Source organism: Globicephala melas, chromosome 2 (genome assembly GCF_963455315.2).
Source record: "Globicephala melas chromosome 2, mGloMel1.2, whole genome shotgun sequence".
NCBI lineage: Eukaryota > Metazoa > Chordata > Mammalia > Artiodactyla > Delphinidae > Globicephala > Globicephala melas.
Window position 1 is genome coordinate 116,767,158 of NC_083315.2, and position 16,106 is coordinate 116,783,263.

The 16,106-nt window shown below is 37.3% G+C and overlaps 1 protein-coding gene across 1 annotated transcript in view; it reads left to right on the forward strand.

Moving 5' to 3' along the window:
• TTC6 (tetratricopeptide repeat domain 6) overlaps window positions 1-12,705 on the forward strand; it is a 195,040-nt gene extending 182,335 nt beyond the window's left edge. The window contains exons 28-31 of the mRNA XM_060293608.1: window positions 2,688-2,840; window positions 3,592-3,762; window positions 11,894-12,119; window positions 12,569-12,705. Of these exons, the coding sequence (XP_060149591.1) occupies window positions 2,688-2,840; window positions 3,592-3,762; window positions 11,894-12,119; window positions 12,569-12,705 (687 nt within the window). The remainder of the gene's footprint in view (window positions 1-2,687; window positions 2,841-3,591; window positions 3,763-11,893; window positions 12,120-12,568) is intronic.
• The last annotated feature ends 3,401 nt before the right edge of the window (window positions 12,706-16,106 follow it).

Here is a 16,106-nt window from a genome sequence, read left to right on the forward strand (position 1 = left end):
TTTGGCCTGTTAGTGGTGATGGGGATACATGATATTTCTTTGGCTATGAACATTTTACCTTTCTTTTCTTATTCGTATTCAGAGCAGCGGTGAGAAGCAGGGGTTTGATGAGTTATAGGCAGCCTGCCTGGAGAGCATACCCAGGGACCTGGCGTGATAGTGAGATGAGGATCTTCTGAACCCGAGTTTCCTTAACGCCTGCACCCCTTTCTACCTCACCCCCTTATACCTACCACACTTATAGACAACTTTTAAACTTGCCTGATGAGTTTCACATATAAGAACCTGGCTAAAATTTGTTTCACTAGCTTATACCTGGGCTCCATAGGTTTTGGCCTATTAAATTAGTGAAAAGCTAAAGGGAATAAACAATGTATGATCTATGCGATGGATCAGACAACCACTGCATAGAGATTTCTGAATTCAGGTCATCTTCCAAATGGCAGTGACTTAGAACATACCGGAAGGCAAGAGACCAGGCATTTGTCCTTCCAGCAAGTTGGAAGGGTGTTGCTGTGTTGTGTTGTCACACAGGTCTCTGAGTGATTTCTGGGACACTCTGACCGGACCCATGCACTCACCGAGCTATGTGCACTGACAAAAGATGTAGTGGTATTCGTGGAATAAAGTGCTAGATGTGTTATATTTTCCATGAAAAGGAAAGGAATAATCTTTTTATCCCTTTTAATATTAAAAAATTTAAACAGTGGTCCAAAGTATATTTAAATTATGGTAATTTGCATAAATTCCTATTAATAATCTGTCATTAAAGTTGAATTTTTTTCATTTAGAAGTAAGTGAATTTGGCTGACCTAAGATTAATAATATTGGAGGTGGTTGTGGGTTTGGTTATAGTGAGGTATGCCCAAGAACTGATTAATAAGGGAAGTAAGATTGACTTCTGAGTGTTAAACATAAAATTAGCCATTATTTGATCACAGTAGAAATGCGCAAAGTCAATTTAGAGACAGGGTGACTCCTAAAACAGCTAGAACTTACTGTAATCAAAAGAAATGTGTTAACAGCATCATTCATTGCATTCAACAAGGATTTACTGAGCACCTAGTATAGGACAGGAACTGATCTAGGCCTAGTGATACAGCGGTGCCCCAAATACACTGGTTCTTCTTGTAGAGTTTACTACCAACTGGAGAGAGAAGCACCAAGCAGTCTTATTAATAAGTATTTAATTCTATTCAGGATAAGTGCAACCAAGAAAAAGGATGGGTTTTAGGACAACTTATAACCAGGGAACCTAGCTTCCTTTTAGGGGTGAGGGAAGGCTTTTTGAGAAATTAACATTTAAACTGAGGTGTGAAAGACTAGAATTAGGACTAGGAGTTAGGGCTTAGAACACAGTGTTCCAGAGAGAGGGAACAGCCCATTATAAAGTCTTGTGAGAAAGAGACAGAGGGCTCAAGGGGATGGAATGTTATGGACAAGGGGAGAGTGGTATGGGATGAGACTGAATTGAGTAATGACTGGAGGCGAAGGTCTTTTTAACTGGTCCAGGTCAGTGAAAAATGGGAATGTCACTCACCAGAGCAGTGACATCAGATTTGTGTTTTATGAAGATCTCACTGATCTATATCAACCTGAAGGAGGATTGAAAAACACATTAGTGTGAGGAAGACTTGAATCAGGAAAGGAAGGACTGAAAAAGGAGAGTTAGAGAGGCCCATCAAATCCTGTTCGGGGGAAGAGTGACCATTTCTCGGACGAATATGAAACAGATTCCCCTACTATGTGCCTACCCCTAGAGTTATGGAAGTGAGCAAAACAATTGTTGTCAGAACAGACAAGTTCAATTCCTTGTTCAATTCGATGTTGGTTTCCCCATAATTTACTGTGAGGGAGAAGCTTTACTGGTTAGAGAACAATGTCTAGTTAACTTATTCGTTATATTTCGTGTTAGTTTTATGCAAGAGTCACTGGGCTTTGCTTGGTTTATGTGAGAGTCCGCTTCTGAGGCTCTGGCAAGTTGGGATTTTGAACCCACAGGAATAAAGGACAGTCCCTGGACTGTGCTGAATTTATCAGCTCACTGCCTTCCTGTGATGAGGTATTTAGTTGCCAAATGGCCTTATCTAGGAAATACTCTGACATCATTCTGTTAACAGTGTCCTCTCCTAACCTTCTTTCTTTTTTTCCAGTTGGCGCTAAGGTTGGTATACACACCTGCTTGGTAGATTTGCATGCAGTTTTCATGGAATGTGTGATGCTGGTACAACTTATCAAATAGGTTTTACACCATCAGTTTATTCATTTACTTATTCAACACATATTTATTTTATTATGTATAGTATGTATAACTGGAGATTCAATGCCAAACAAATAGACAATTCCTGCCTGTGTGTGCAGAGCTCAGTGTAAAATTTGTGGTGATTGTCAGAAGCATTGGTGTTTCCCGTCGTGGTCAAGATTTTATGTTGTTCAGGACTGGTATAAGAGGTGACTCTGACAATTAGATTTATTTCAGTTAATTAAAATTTCAGCATAAATGCTCAGAGGTAATCAGTCAACTGAATGCACTCACAGTACAGCCTACTTCCTTGTTTAAAATACCTTAGATTAAGCACAATATAAATATACCCTTACTAAAGGCTTTATTTGATTAAGTTAGAATCATAAACATTTGTCATGATATGGACAATTTCCTACTTGGTGTAAATGGAAAATTATTTTAGGCCCAAGGAAAATTCCAGAAAGCTTGGAACCACTTTACCATTGCCATAGAAGTTGATCCGAAGAGCTACCTAGCCTATGAAGGAAGAGCTGTGGTCTCTCTTCAGATGGGTGATAATTTTGCTGCAATTCAGGATATAAATGCTGCCATAAAGGTAAAAATCCACTCAGATTATATTATCATTAGCATTAAATTAACATCATCAGTGAGTAAGATCAAATAAGAAGTTCTCTGTTGCTCTCTAAAAGTGACTTGTAGAGAAAATAATGTTTGTATTTTTTCCCTAGGAGATTCCTAAAGAGTTATTATAGCTTACCAGTTTTATAACCTAATGCATTTAAAAAATTTGAAAACAAATCCCTAATAAATGTTGATTCCTCTCAGTAAATGCAAATTTATAGTTTCATGATACATCAATATTATTGTGTAATAAAAAATGAATGCAAAAAATAAAATAATGTTCTGGGTTTGAAGGAACTAAAGAAAGAATAGTGTAAATCCCCAGCTTCTTCTGTAGTGAAATGGCAAATAAAAAATGCAGTGACAGAAAATCTGCCTTTTTTCTTCTAGATTTTGGATCCTTTTTTTGTAAATTTAGGTAGATGTTGTAATCTTTAACAGAGCTAAACAGATGAGCTTTTTCCCCCTTACATCTATTCTTTGCAAAGGAACTGAGTAGAGCACTAAGATTATTTGTTTTATTGCAACCAAATAAACCAAGTGTTGACACTGAACCAACTTCATTCGGAGTTGTTTCTCAAAATATTTGCTCTAATGGGGTTTCACTTGCCCTGTAAAATTACTAGTTTCCCACAAAGAGGTTTCATAAAGTCCATTTTTGCAGACATGAAATTGGAGATAAGTACTATTCCCAGATGCTAAATACTCATACTGTTATATTGCAGATCAATACTAGAGCAGAATTCTTAACAAATCGTGGTGTGATTCATGAGTTTATGGGTCAACAACAGAATGCAATGAGAGACTATCAAGCAGCAATTTCTCTAAACCCCACGTACTCGCTGGCTTACTTTAATGCAGGAAATATCTATTTTCACCACAGACAGTTTTCCCAGGTAATATGAGTTTTCCTTAACATTTTCTTTTTGACCGTAAATGCTTTCTCTGCTACATATAGTTTCAAAATGCAATCCTTATATGTCAGGTTAATTTATTCATTAGCTCTTTAAAAATTTTTTTCTCTTTCATAAAAATGTTTATAATTATTTATTAAATGTTTACACCTCTATGGATTTTTTCTCCTCATTATCATCAGCCACTCAGCACTTGTCCAGTAAACACTGTTTTGGACTTCTCTGAATGCCGGCAGTCGTCGCCTTGCTATCCATTGTCACCAGCTTCCAGCCTGGAATCCTCTGCTCTTTGCCCCCACTTAGCCAAATGTCAGACTTCCTTCCAGACTCTCTTTTGTGATGTGATTATCTAACTCGTCTTAATTTCTACCTTTGCTGAGTTTCAGTCACATGAGCACTTGACTGGAGTAAGGAGATATGTCTGTTAGTTCTGGTTTTCATGACAACTTAATCTTTTTGGACCTTAATTCATAACGGCTGAAATGAAAGTGTTGGGCTATTAGATGATATTTTTTATATTTTGAATTTATTTTATTTGAACTGTAATGCATTGCATGACTCAAACGCTATTTTTTGTTTTTTTAAATCTATATTCACTCTTTTGTTCATCTTCAATTTTATTTTGTTCTTTGTCTATCTTTTTGAGTCAGAAGCTTAATCCATTTATTGTCACCCTTTCATTTATATTGTGATAAATTGTTAAGGTTATGCTTTTTCCCCAAGTACTGTTTTCAGCAGTATCCCCTGTATTTTGCTCTTTAATGCTTTTATTTTTGTTTTCCCAAAACATTGCACTTGAAATTTTATTTCTCCTTTGACTAAAGAATAAATTAATAGGGCACTTAAAATGTTCAAGAGGAAGGGCTTTTATATTTTCTAATATTGGAGTATAATTAGTCTATATCCATACCTTTTTTTTTTAATTTGGTTTATCTTGGATAGAGAAAGGTTTATTCAAGTATCCTATAATTAGTGTGGCCCTAGATAGTTTTCTTTACATCTCTTGTAATTTCTGCTTTATGAAAATTGCTGCTATTTCATGTATAGATGTTCATACATATTACATATGCATTGCGAATTGTAGTCTTCAGCATTACAAATGCTCTTCTTTGTTTCTCTCTGGAATAAATTCTCCTTTATCTGATGTGAAGATCCTGACCTCTGATTTCATTTGGTTTGCTTTCGCCTGATAGTCCTTTGCCCTTCCTTTTATTTTCAGTGTTTAGAATCTTTCGTTTTAGCTGTGTCTCTTTTATACAGCATAGAGCTGGATTTTGGTTTAGATGACAATTTGAAAATATTTATCTTTTAATAGGTAGGTTATATCCCATTGACATTTTGGCACGGTCAATATGTTTGGTCTTAGTTCTGTTATTTTATATCATATTTTCTGTTTACATGTATTTAAAATATTTTATTCTGTGGTCTGTTTTATTTTAAAATTTCAGAGTTTTTCTAATATTTAGGAAGGTTTACAGTTTGCTTTAGTGATGACCTTTATAAAAATACCCTTGTACCCTTGCTTCCTTATTTCTTTAGTTCTCTTCTATGAAGAACAATAAAATGACCCTTTAATCTCTTCCTCCCTTATTTCTCCCTCTCATCTATTAGTCAATTTTAGTTAGTATTATGCTCTTTTGAAAAATGTTTATATTTATATCCTTAAATCTGCTTGAGCTTGTTCTGTTAGCTTGTCATGTCAGCTTGCTTTCCACTCTCTCTGTATTCTTCCGTTTTGTTGTGTTTCGTCATTCCTACACTGCCAGAGGATTTAATATTTGCATATACTATTTTGTTACCTTTATTTCACGTTTAGTCTTAGTTCTTCAGTTAAATATATTTAATTCTCATCACCAGGCTTTTTGCCAAAGTTTACCTCCTAACCAATCATTTCTTGGCGGTCTGAAATTAGTCTTCTAGTAGAGTCCTGAGAAAGGGTTCATGAGAACAATATTCCTTGAATTGTTTCATGTTCACAGCTGTTAGCCTGCAGCCTTTATATCTTACGACAGCATGTCTGGGTTTAGAGTCCTTGACTCATTTTTCTTTCCTTGAGTGTTTTGTAAGTGCTGTTTCACTATTTTTTTGGTGTTGCATATGTTGGTGTCAAAAGCCTGATGCAAACCTGATTTTCGTTATTGGTGACTTCTTTTTGTCAGGATAACCAAAGTTTTTATTTTATTTATTTTTTTTAAGTGAAAAGTTTTTTGTTTTGGTTTGGTTTTTTTTGCGGTACGTGGGCCTCTCATTGTTGTGCCCTCTCCCGTTGTGGAGCACAGGCTCCGGACGCGCAGGCTCAGCGGCCATGGCTCACGGGCCCAGCTGCTCCGTGGCATGTGGGATCTTCCCGGACCGGGGCACGAACCCGTGTCCCCTGCATCGGCAGGCGGACTCTCAACCACTGCACCACCAGGGAAGCCCATAAGTGAAAATTTTTTTTACTTAAAAGTATGTGTTAGAGTTAAGCTTTTGGGGTCAAAGTTATCAAGTACAGAGTGTGCATTTTCAATATGTAGATTTCAGAAAATCTTTATTGAATTCAATGTAAATATTTTTCTCTATTTCATTGTTTTGATTTTCTTCATTGGGGATGAATACCAATGATTATAAATAGGACGTCTTTTGACTCCTATATGCCAATTATTTTTTTCAAATGTTTATCTTTTAACATCTGTTTCATTTTCTTTTGCATCCCCTAAATTTTTACTGTGTTTTCTATTATTCCGTTGTTGACCTTATGATCCAGGTTTCTTTAAAACTTTTTTTTTTAGTTCTGTCCCATTTCCATGACATATCTTCCTGGCCAGGAAGATCCTTTTTCTAAGATCCTTTATTATTTATTTATTTATTTCTTAAATGCAGTTTCTTCCTTAACAATTTTTTTCTAGTTTATTTTATAATGTTACATTATAATTTTTATCTACATTGTAGGAATACATTTTTTTCTGGGCAATTTTTATGATCTTTCCAAAAATTAAGCTCTTACTTTTTTATCTTTGTTTTTTACAGTGAAGGCATGCAAATTACTTTTCTGTTCCTTATATTTGAATGAGATAATTTTTTTTTTCCTGGACTAATAGCAGATTTTCTTGTGAGAGATACGGTGATAGGCCATGGTAACTTTCCGAGTTGAGCTACCACTGATGCTATTGCACAGGACTTTACAGTATGTCCTTTCTAGCCTAGCCTGGTTTGGGAAGGCTTCTACCACAAGCTCTGTGTTTCTCAGAACTTTCCACAGGCCTTGTTTCTAAGATAACATTCTCATTTTAAAAAGTTGTTTTTATTGCTTGCATTTTCTGAGACCTGTAACCTCTGTATTCTCCTCTAACACCTGATCCTGTCACCATACCCCTTAAAAATGATCTTTGGGGCACCTTTATCTACCAAGAGGCTAAAGTCCTTGTCTGTATTTTGCTGGAAAAGCTGAGCAGATATTTCCTGATTCCACTTAGTTCTTCATTCTTTCAATCTCCTTATATTTGTAATGTACCTGCCATGTGCTAGGAATTAAGATCCTGAGGATACAGAGCTAAACAAGATAAGGAAGACTTCTTTTATGATGTACCTTACATTTTATTGGAGGAAGAAATAGAAAATAAACAATATTAGTAGTGATAAACATTTAATACCATCTTATTTAAGCATCAGTATATCAGTACTAGCATACGTGTGGGACTATATGAGATTACCTGGGTGGATAGTATAGATGGAGAGAAGGGGTTTAAGGAGCAAGCCCTGGGGCAATACCAGTGTTTGGAAGTGAAGTAGAGAGGAGACTCCAGAGTGTAGACCGAGTGGGGAGTATCCAGTCAGGATGTTGGGAAGGAAAGCAGGAGAGCATGATATCACCTCAAGAATAAAGTACTTTAAGAAGGGAAATGTGTCCTGTGTCAAATGCTGCTGAGAAGTCAAGGAAGGGCAGGATGGAGAAAATCATTGATGACTTTGGCAAGAACATTGTTGGAGTCGCAATGGCATCAGAGCCTTGAGCGGAAAGGGTTGTGGAGAACATGTGAGGTGAAGAATTAGAGACAGTTCAACGAGTTGGAGAAATTCTTCTGTGAAGAGAAGTAGTGAAATGGGGGTGGTGGCTAGAGTGGAGTAAGGTGTTCGTATTTTTAATTTTTTAAAATATGAGGGATGCTGATTCATGCTCCTGTGTTAATGAAAGGATCTAGTAGAAAGGGAGAAATTGTTGGGGCAGGGGAGAGTGGCAGGGATAATTAGGATCAAAATCTTTGAGGATTTGATGGGGCTAAAGTTTGGAAGTTCCAGGGGTGGCCTTTGAAGGGAGCAGGACACACTATCCATTATGTTATGAGGGAAGGCAGAGAGTTGGGGCACAGCTGGCTGTAGCTAGGTAGATTTTGATAGTAGGTATTTCTCTTAAATGATTACATTTTTTCCATGGACTATGAGTACCAGTTACCAGTTAAGAGTGAGGATGGACAGGTATAAAGGGGGAGAGTATGGCTAGGAGTTTTGAAGAGAAAATGTGAAATAATTATTTTAGAGAGCGGTAGGGTGCATGTTCTAGGGAAGTATAGTAGAACCACCAGACAACTTCAAGTTCTCATTTGAGGTTGTGGTTAAATTTAAAGTGAGATCTTGACTCCATACTGCTTTGTATATAGTTATTGCTATACAGATTCAGTATAGCTTTCTGTCACCCCACAATTGTTTCTGTGTGTTAGTCTCTTATCTCCTCATTCCAGTTAAGCTCTTTAATGCCAGGAATCACACTGCTTTCTCTTCTCTCCATATTTCCTTACTCAGAAAGCCCATCTATACCCATGGCTTATACTACATGTCAGCCTCCACCTTTCTTCTGAGCTCCTAACCCATATTTATCGCCAGTTGCTAAAACTGGATGTTTTACAAGTGCATGAGAGCCAAAACTGAATTAATCTCTCTATCCTCTATGCCCCGTCCAACTCTTCTTTGTATAACCCTGTCTCAGTTCAAGATGTCATTCCATGGAGTCACCTGAGTAAAAATATTAGCATCAATTGCAACTTTCTCTTCCTCAACTTCTTCATCTAATCAGTCATCTAATCCTGTCAAATTTCCTTCTTAGTTTTTTTCTCAGATATGCCCTTTCCATTCTGTTTCTACTGCCATTGGCTTAGTTTAGCTGTTTCCCAAGTTAGATCAGTTAGCTTGCTGACCCCTGTGATGAGGCTGGTTGACCTCAGTGGTGAAGCTAGCTGCTGGGACAGAGAATTATCAAAGGTATTATTATATAAGGCATGAATGAGATTGTCATAGCTCAGACCTCAGACAGCTGGGAGGCTAATGTTTTCCCAGGCTGACAGGCCAGGGTCAGTTGCCTTAAACTTCCTCAAGCTCAGACCACACTCTGGCTGGGTCTTGGCAATGTTTCTCTGCATTGTAGAGTTAGTTAAGGAGCATTAGACAAACACAGTGCCCAGGGCAATTTTCTGTTTCTGTCAGTGTTTAAGGTCCACATGAGAGGGAGACCCTCACATTTAAACTTATTTGTCCTTAATCACTCTATGGACATCATGTATAAAACTATTTGGTTAGATCTAAAGTGTAGTTTGATCTTTGATTTTTTTTTTTTTTTTTAAGTATGGCTCTTGCTCCCCCAAGCTGGGGACACATCAGCTGGGCAAATATTTGATCTAAAATGTATTCCGCTCTCTGTCTTGATATACTGGATACTCGGGCTTTGCAGTATGTGCTCCCTTCAGAGACAAGCAGACTTTGAGAGTAGCTATTCAGCTATTTTGGTATGCTGTATGCTTCTTTGTGGAGCAAATTCTTCTATTTCCTGTCCATCCTCCCCCTCCCGCTTTGTTTCTGATGTATGGAAAGAAGATTTAGGGCCAGGAGGAAGGGTCCCTCAACAGACCAGATAATCTCTAAAGGATTAAAACATGTATGTGTTCTGGCTTCTTTTATGGTTGGTTAGTGACTTAATGGTTTTAAACCACAATTGGATGAGCTACATGCATGTGTCATGAATTACAGGTGACTTTTAAAAAATACCTGGATCTGCTTCCTAATTACTTACAGATATGAGGACATTAGACCAATTGTTAAATCAAGGCCATCTATTGTGGTAGGCGTCTTTGGCCTCTAACTACTTCATAGTTAATGCTCCTGTTCTTCAAGTAACCTCATTAAATTTATAGGCTTTCATTTTCTAAGTAATATGTTTTCAAAGTTGTAACAGAAAGTTACATTGTTCAGAGTTAACCATACTATTTTGTTTTACTAAGTTCATTTATTTTAGCTGAGGTAGGCATTTGCTCCTACCTGATTGCAAGTCATGCTTTTGTGATGTAGAATTGTGTAGCCTTTATTGATCATTTACTGGTGAATTAAAATGAAACAAATTAATTTTTGAAGGAAATCTTGGCTCTGCTTCGAGTCATTCCCTTGCCTCATTTGTAATGACTGTGAGTCCAGCCTCCTGTTCAGGAGTGAATTCTCTTTAATTTAAGCTCTTCACAGAGGGATGTCAATTCTGCTGCCATCTTAAGGGATCCTTAAATTGCACTTAACTACAGCATAGAATAGCTCCCATTCTGGGATGAGATGGGTCACACAATCTTGATCTAATTGCTTCTCAAAAGTCTCAGGCAGTAAAATTCATGGAGTATTACCTGAGGGCTATGACATCTCTCCATTTGTAGACACTGGCAAAAAAAAAAAAAACAGATGTATCAATAATAATTGACTGAGTCCTTACTATATTCTGCATATTTTTCTCAGTACTTTACCTGTCAGCTCACTTAATCCTCATAGCAGCACTGAAAGTAGGGTTCGATTTGTTGCCTCCATTTTATAGAGGAGAAAAATCGAGTCAGAGTGTTTTAGTTACTCACCAAAGAGCTAATAAGTGGTAGAGCCAGGGTTTGAACCTAGAAATCTGGCCCCATGGTCTGGGCTCCTGGCCACCATGCTCTCAGTGTTTCACTTCACCCACAATGGAAGTGAACTGAGGACACATCCCTGAGAAATATAGAGAAAAATAGTTCCATGAAGAAGACTGATAGAAAATGATCAGAGAGGTAGGGGAAAAACTAGGGAGACACCCTGTCTCAAGGACAGAGAGAGTTTTAAGAGGGAAGGGGAGACCAAGAGCATCTGTGCCCCAGAAATGCCATGGAAAGAAAGGACTAGAAAATGCTTACTGGGCTTGACGACATCTTCAGCCTTAGCAAGAGCAGACCTCATGGGCTAGGGGGAGGTAGATAGAGCCCAGACTGTGCTGTACTGGGGAAAAGTCGAGTGGTAAGGAATTGGAGACAGCAAGCCATATTGTTAAAAACAACTTTTCCTTTAGGGAAGTTTTAAAGTAGGAGGCACATTTTCCATCCATCATAGAGTTAGAGATGAGATTCCTACCTTGAGTAGTAGGGTGTCTAATCGGCATCTCAAGCAATGTGTGATGAAGGACCAGTTTTTAAAAATTTTCTAACTTAATGTTGATCAAGACCCCAACACCAGTCGATGGACCACAATTTGGAGGGTCCCTTCCGGTTTGATGACGATTTGTGAATCATCTAGAGTTTTTGATCTTCTTGACAAGCTGATTTTAATCTTCTGTCTTTCTTCCTTTATAGCTTTTCATAGTATAACGGAGTTTTTAATCTCTTTTGGTAAGGTTTAGAACTTTATTTTCAAAATTTGCTTCTCTCTTTAGCCCTTACTCTGCTTTTATATGAAAAATGTTAATTTTCAAACTTATATTTATCCTCCTGTGTGACCTTCTTTTCTAACTTATATTTTACTTTTTTCTACTGCTGTACAGGGATGTGAGATTTGTGTGTAGTGGGGGAGGTGGAGGTGGTAGTGGAACATTTCACCTCAGCAGAGAGTATTTTGTCTCTGACACTATCTAAAACTGCTGACACATGGTGATAACAAAAAGCAGACCAACTATTGGTTGGTTTTATTATTGTCTTTTACATTCTCTACAGATGCTGGCACCTCCTTATCATCTGTATCTGGGATGAAATGCTTCCACTATCTCCTCAGTGTGCCACTGGCCTTAGTTTTATATTAAAAGTGTTTCAAGTTGCTGTATAGCTGCCAATTAAAATATATTCAGATTATCATTATCTTCACACTTTTATAGGCTATTGACTACTTCTCAAAGGCTTTAAAGTTTGATCCAGAAAATGAATGTGCTACCATGAATCGAGCTATTGCAAATACAGTATTAAAGAGATATGAAGAAGCAAAAGAAGACTTTGCACGTGTAGTTGAAAGCTGTCCATTTTGGGCTGCAGTATATTTTAACAGAGCATACTTCTACTGTTGTTTAAAGCAATATGAACTAGCTGAAGAAGACCTAAGTAAAGGTATATTTTTTTGTAATTTTTTGATTAATATTATAATGGTTGATTTGTTGGTTTTTGATGACAAAAGAAGAAAATCATCAAGTCTATTTGCCTAGATAAACTAACATTAGAATTAATGGTTTTATATATCATATCTTTAATGTAATCAGTATGGATTCCTTTATGTAATAACTTACAGCATTGGTAAGCTAAGACATAGAAAATTATTAGGGAAACCATACATAAACATTGCCAGCCTTTCAAAAAAGACATTGTACTGTGTTTTCCCAAGTTAATTTTCTTAGAAAGATTCAGTGTTTTAAATTTAACTAAATAATGAGGTACATATGAGGAAAAATGTTTTCAAATAGATAATACTAAAGTTCTTATATTATAAAATTTTTATTTAAAAAAGTGAAGCTTTTTGAATGCTAGCATAAAACATATCTTGAAATTTTTTTCTTTTACAGCTCTGTCTTTGAAACCTAATGATGCTCTAGTATATAATCTTAGAGCAGAAGTTCGTGGTAAAATAGGTCTGATTGATGAAGCTGTGGCTGACTATAACCAAGCACTTTATCTTCAGGAACATGCCTCAGTGGTATGACTACATAGACCATGGCTTCTGTAGTAGTCTACACAGCTGTTCTTCCATAAATTGAAAAGTATTTGTTGCTTTAAAAAAAGTTTGCACTGTCTTCATTGTTTTGTGCTTTATGTTTAGTCTTTTATATAATTCTTTAATGCATTTTAGCAACACCTTTTTGTTATATATTAATTATAAAACTTTCAGATCATTTTCTGCAGATTTGGAACAACTCAATAATTCAATTTCTTCACAAGGTGTAGAATTTAAATGAGAATGTTTCTCAAGGGACATATTAACACAAAATATTTTCTTTAAAGTAAAATAATTCCTTTTAAAATAATACTGTGTGATTTTAGAAAATGTCTCATTGACATTTTCATCAATACCTAAATGTAATCAACAGTATCCAGATCAAAAAAAAAAGAGAGCTGATGACTATAAAGAAATTGAAGTCAAGCACATATCCTCTCTCCTCCTTTGAACAATATCTACACAGGTCTGTATTCTTCCCGCTACTCATGTTTTTCCAGCATTCCTCTTTTTCATTCTTCCCGCTACTCATGTTTTTCCAACGTTCCTCTTTTTCATGTTGCCTCCCTTCCAGAACAGCACCTATAAAGATTTGGAGCGTCCTCTTTCCTTGACATGCCTCTGCCTCTTTAATGCATATGTCATAAAAGTATATAAAAAATCTGCATACACTTATAATTAGTGCATCATAGAACTTGACAAGTAGAAATACATTAAAACAGCTAAAATTTCTTTTTTTTTAACATCTTTATTGGAGTATAATTGCTTTACAATGGTGTGTTAGTTTCTGCTTTATAACAAAGTGAATCAGCTATACATATACATATATCCCCATATCTCCTCCCTCTTGCGTCTCCCTCCCACCCTCCCTATCCCACCCCTCTAGGTGGTCACAAAGCACTGAGCTGATCTCCCTGTGCTATGCCGCTGCTTCCCACTAGCTATCTATTTTACATTTGGTAGTGTATATATGTCCATGCCACTCTCTCACTTCGTCCCAGCTTACCCTTCCCCCTCCCCATGTCCTCAAGTCCATTTTCTACGTCTGAGTCTTTATTCCTGTCCTGCCCCTAGGTTCTTCAGAACCACTTTTTTTTTTTTTAGATTCCATATATATGTGTTAGCATACGGTATTTGTTTTTCTCTTTCTGACTTACTTCACTCTGTATGACAGACTCTAGGTCCATCCACCTCACTACAAATAACTCAATTTTGTTTCTTTTTATGGCTGAGTAATATTCCATTGTATATATGTGCCACATCTTCTTTATCCATTCATCTGTCGATGGACACTTAGGTTGCTTCCATGTCCTGGCTATTGTAAATAGAGCTGCAATGAACATTGTGGTACTTGACTCTTTTTGAACTATGGTTTTCTCAGGGTATATGCCCAGTAGTGGGATTGCTGGGTCGTATGGCAAAAATTCTTAATAGGATATCTCTTCGGTGAACCAGAGAACCCCTTCCCTTTATCTCACTGATAATAACAAGGTTTCCTGACTTGTAAACTCATTTAGATTTGCTTCACTCAGTTTATTTTCCTTCTTCGTTTCATTCTTCCAGTACATCTCCAGCTCCTCAGAGACCTGTGTTCACTGAGATGAGGCATTGTGGAAAAAAATACCCCTATCTACTCAGTTTCCTTTGTTTTCAGTTTGATGTACCAGATTTTCACAATACAAAGCTGATTTTTATTCGTAAGCCACTGTGGGGATTCGTCACAGTCTTTCAGGATAGTTTTCTTAGCATGATATGTGGGTCCATGTGAGGACTGTGTCGTGCCTAGTAAGTTATTTCAGTTGGTGATTCAGACACCTTTAATACGCCTCTTCAGATCCTCTCATTCTCACTCGTCTCCAGAACCTTTAGTCTCAGCCCGGCCACAGATGAGATTCAGGCCAACCTCATGCACCCACAGACAGACCCTCATCTTGTGCTCCAGCCACACATCTCTCACCTACAGCGCTGGGCATCTCTTTTAAAGCTGAGGTGTCACCTGCTGCGGTAGTGCCCAGCCACATGCCTGGCAGATGTGTAGGGGACCCAAGTCCCTGTCAAATGAACTTTTGATGATGAGAGAAAGGAACTAGTAGATAGGCTCTTATCCATCTCTTGGTGGAGTGTCCTGAGACACTTGGTTTATACAGCCTCCCGGAGGATGGTCCTTGGAGATTAAGCAATCAGTTCACACATACTAGCGGCCAGCTTTGAGATGTATCTTGTACTGGGGCTTTTTGGCTTTTGGCTTTTGGCTTCCCTGCTTTGCTTCCTTTTGTTACTGCTCCTGCTTTTTTGGGTTTGCACTTCTTGATAAAGTCATTGCCCAGAAACATTTTCCTCTGGCTCTGCTTTCTGGGACAACCCATGCTAAGACAATTAGTAATTTAATATTTTTTTCCTGATTACATACAAATACTTATAACAAGAGGCAGGAATGATACAAACCAAGGGCCATGATAGCGTAATGGAGCAAATCATATCTAACATGCCAAAATGCTACATGGTGACCCCGGGTCCACATCCCCTGGGTACCCACAGTTTCTGTCTGTACTGACCCCCAACCTCTTGCAAGAACCTACAACTTTCCACCTGAGGCCCTTCTCTTGGTCCACACATAGGCTAAGCCAGACCAGGCAAGGTATAGTGTTCTCTGCCTCACGTTCGTTGTCTCTACTTCTTTACCCATGTCTTGTAAGGTAGCAGGTATCATTAGATGAGGAAACTGAGGCTCAGAAGGGTCCAGTTATATGATCAGTGTCACACAGCTTTTAAATGGTGGAACTGAAAGTCAACCTCTATTCTAGTTTAAAAGCCTCTGCTCCTTTTCACCTAAAGAGAAATAAAACAAGATGAACTCATAGTCTATTAAATAACCTTTATCGTGATGACATCAAAGCTCTCTGTCTGCCTAATGATTATTAGTGCAAAAAAGGGATTTCCAGTCTTTAACACTTCTTTTGTACTGGCATATATGTGTATTTATTTATGTCTATGTCTACGTATCTATGTATCTAGCCTAGCCTTAGATAAATGCGTGATGGTAGTAAGATTATCTTGAGCTTTTAATTTGAAATACAGTCAATGGGCAGCATTTTACATTTTATCTTTAATAATACAGACCAGATAGGAATGACAGTAGAAAGGTCAGTATGTTGGCAGCAAGAAAGGGAAGAAAAAGAAAATTTCACTTGCTAAAAATCTACTAAGTACCAGAAACTCACCTATGGCTTAAGGACATTTTCATTTCACCATTGTACTTGAGACAGTCTTACAATTCTCATTTCACAGAAGAAAAATATCAGGTACAGAAAGGTTAAATAATTGGTTTAAAGCACCTCGAGTATAATGATGTTATCTAAATGTAGTTTCATTTTTATTTATTCAATATA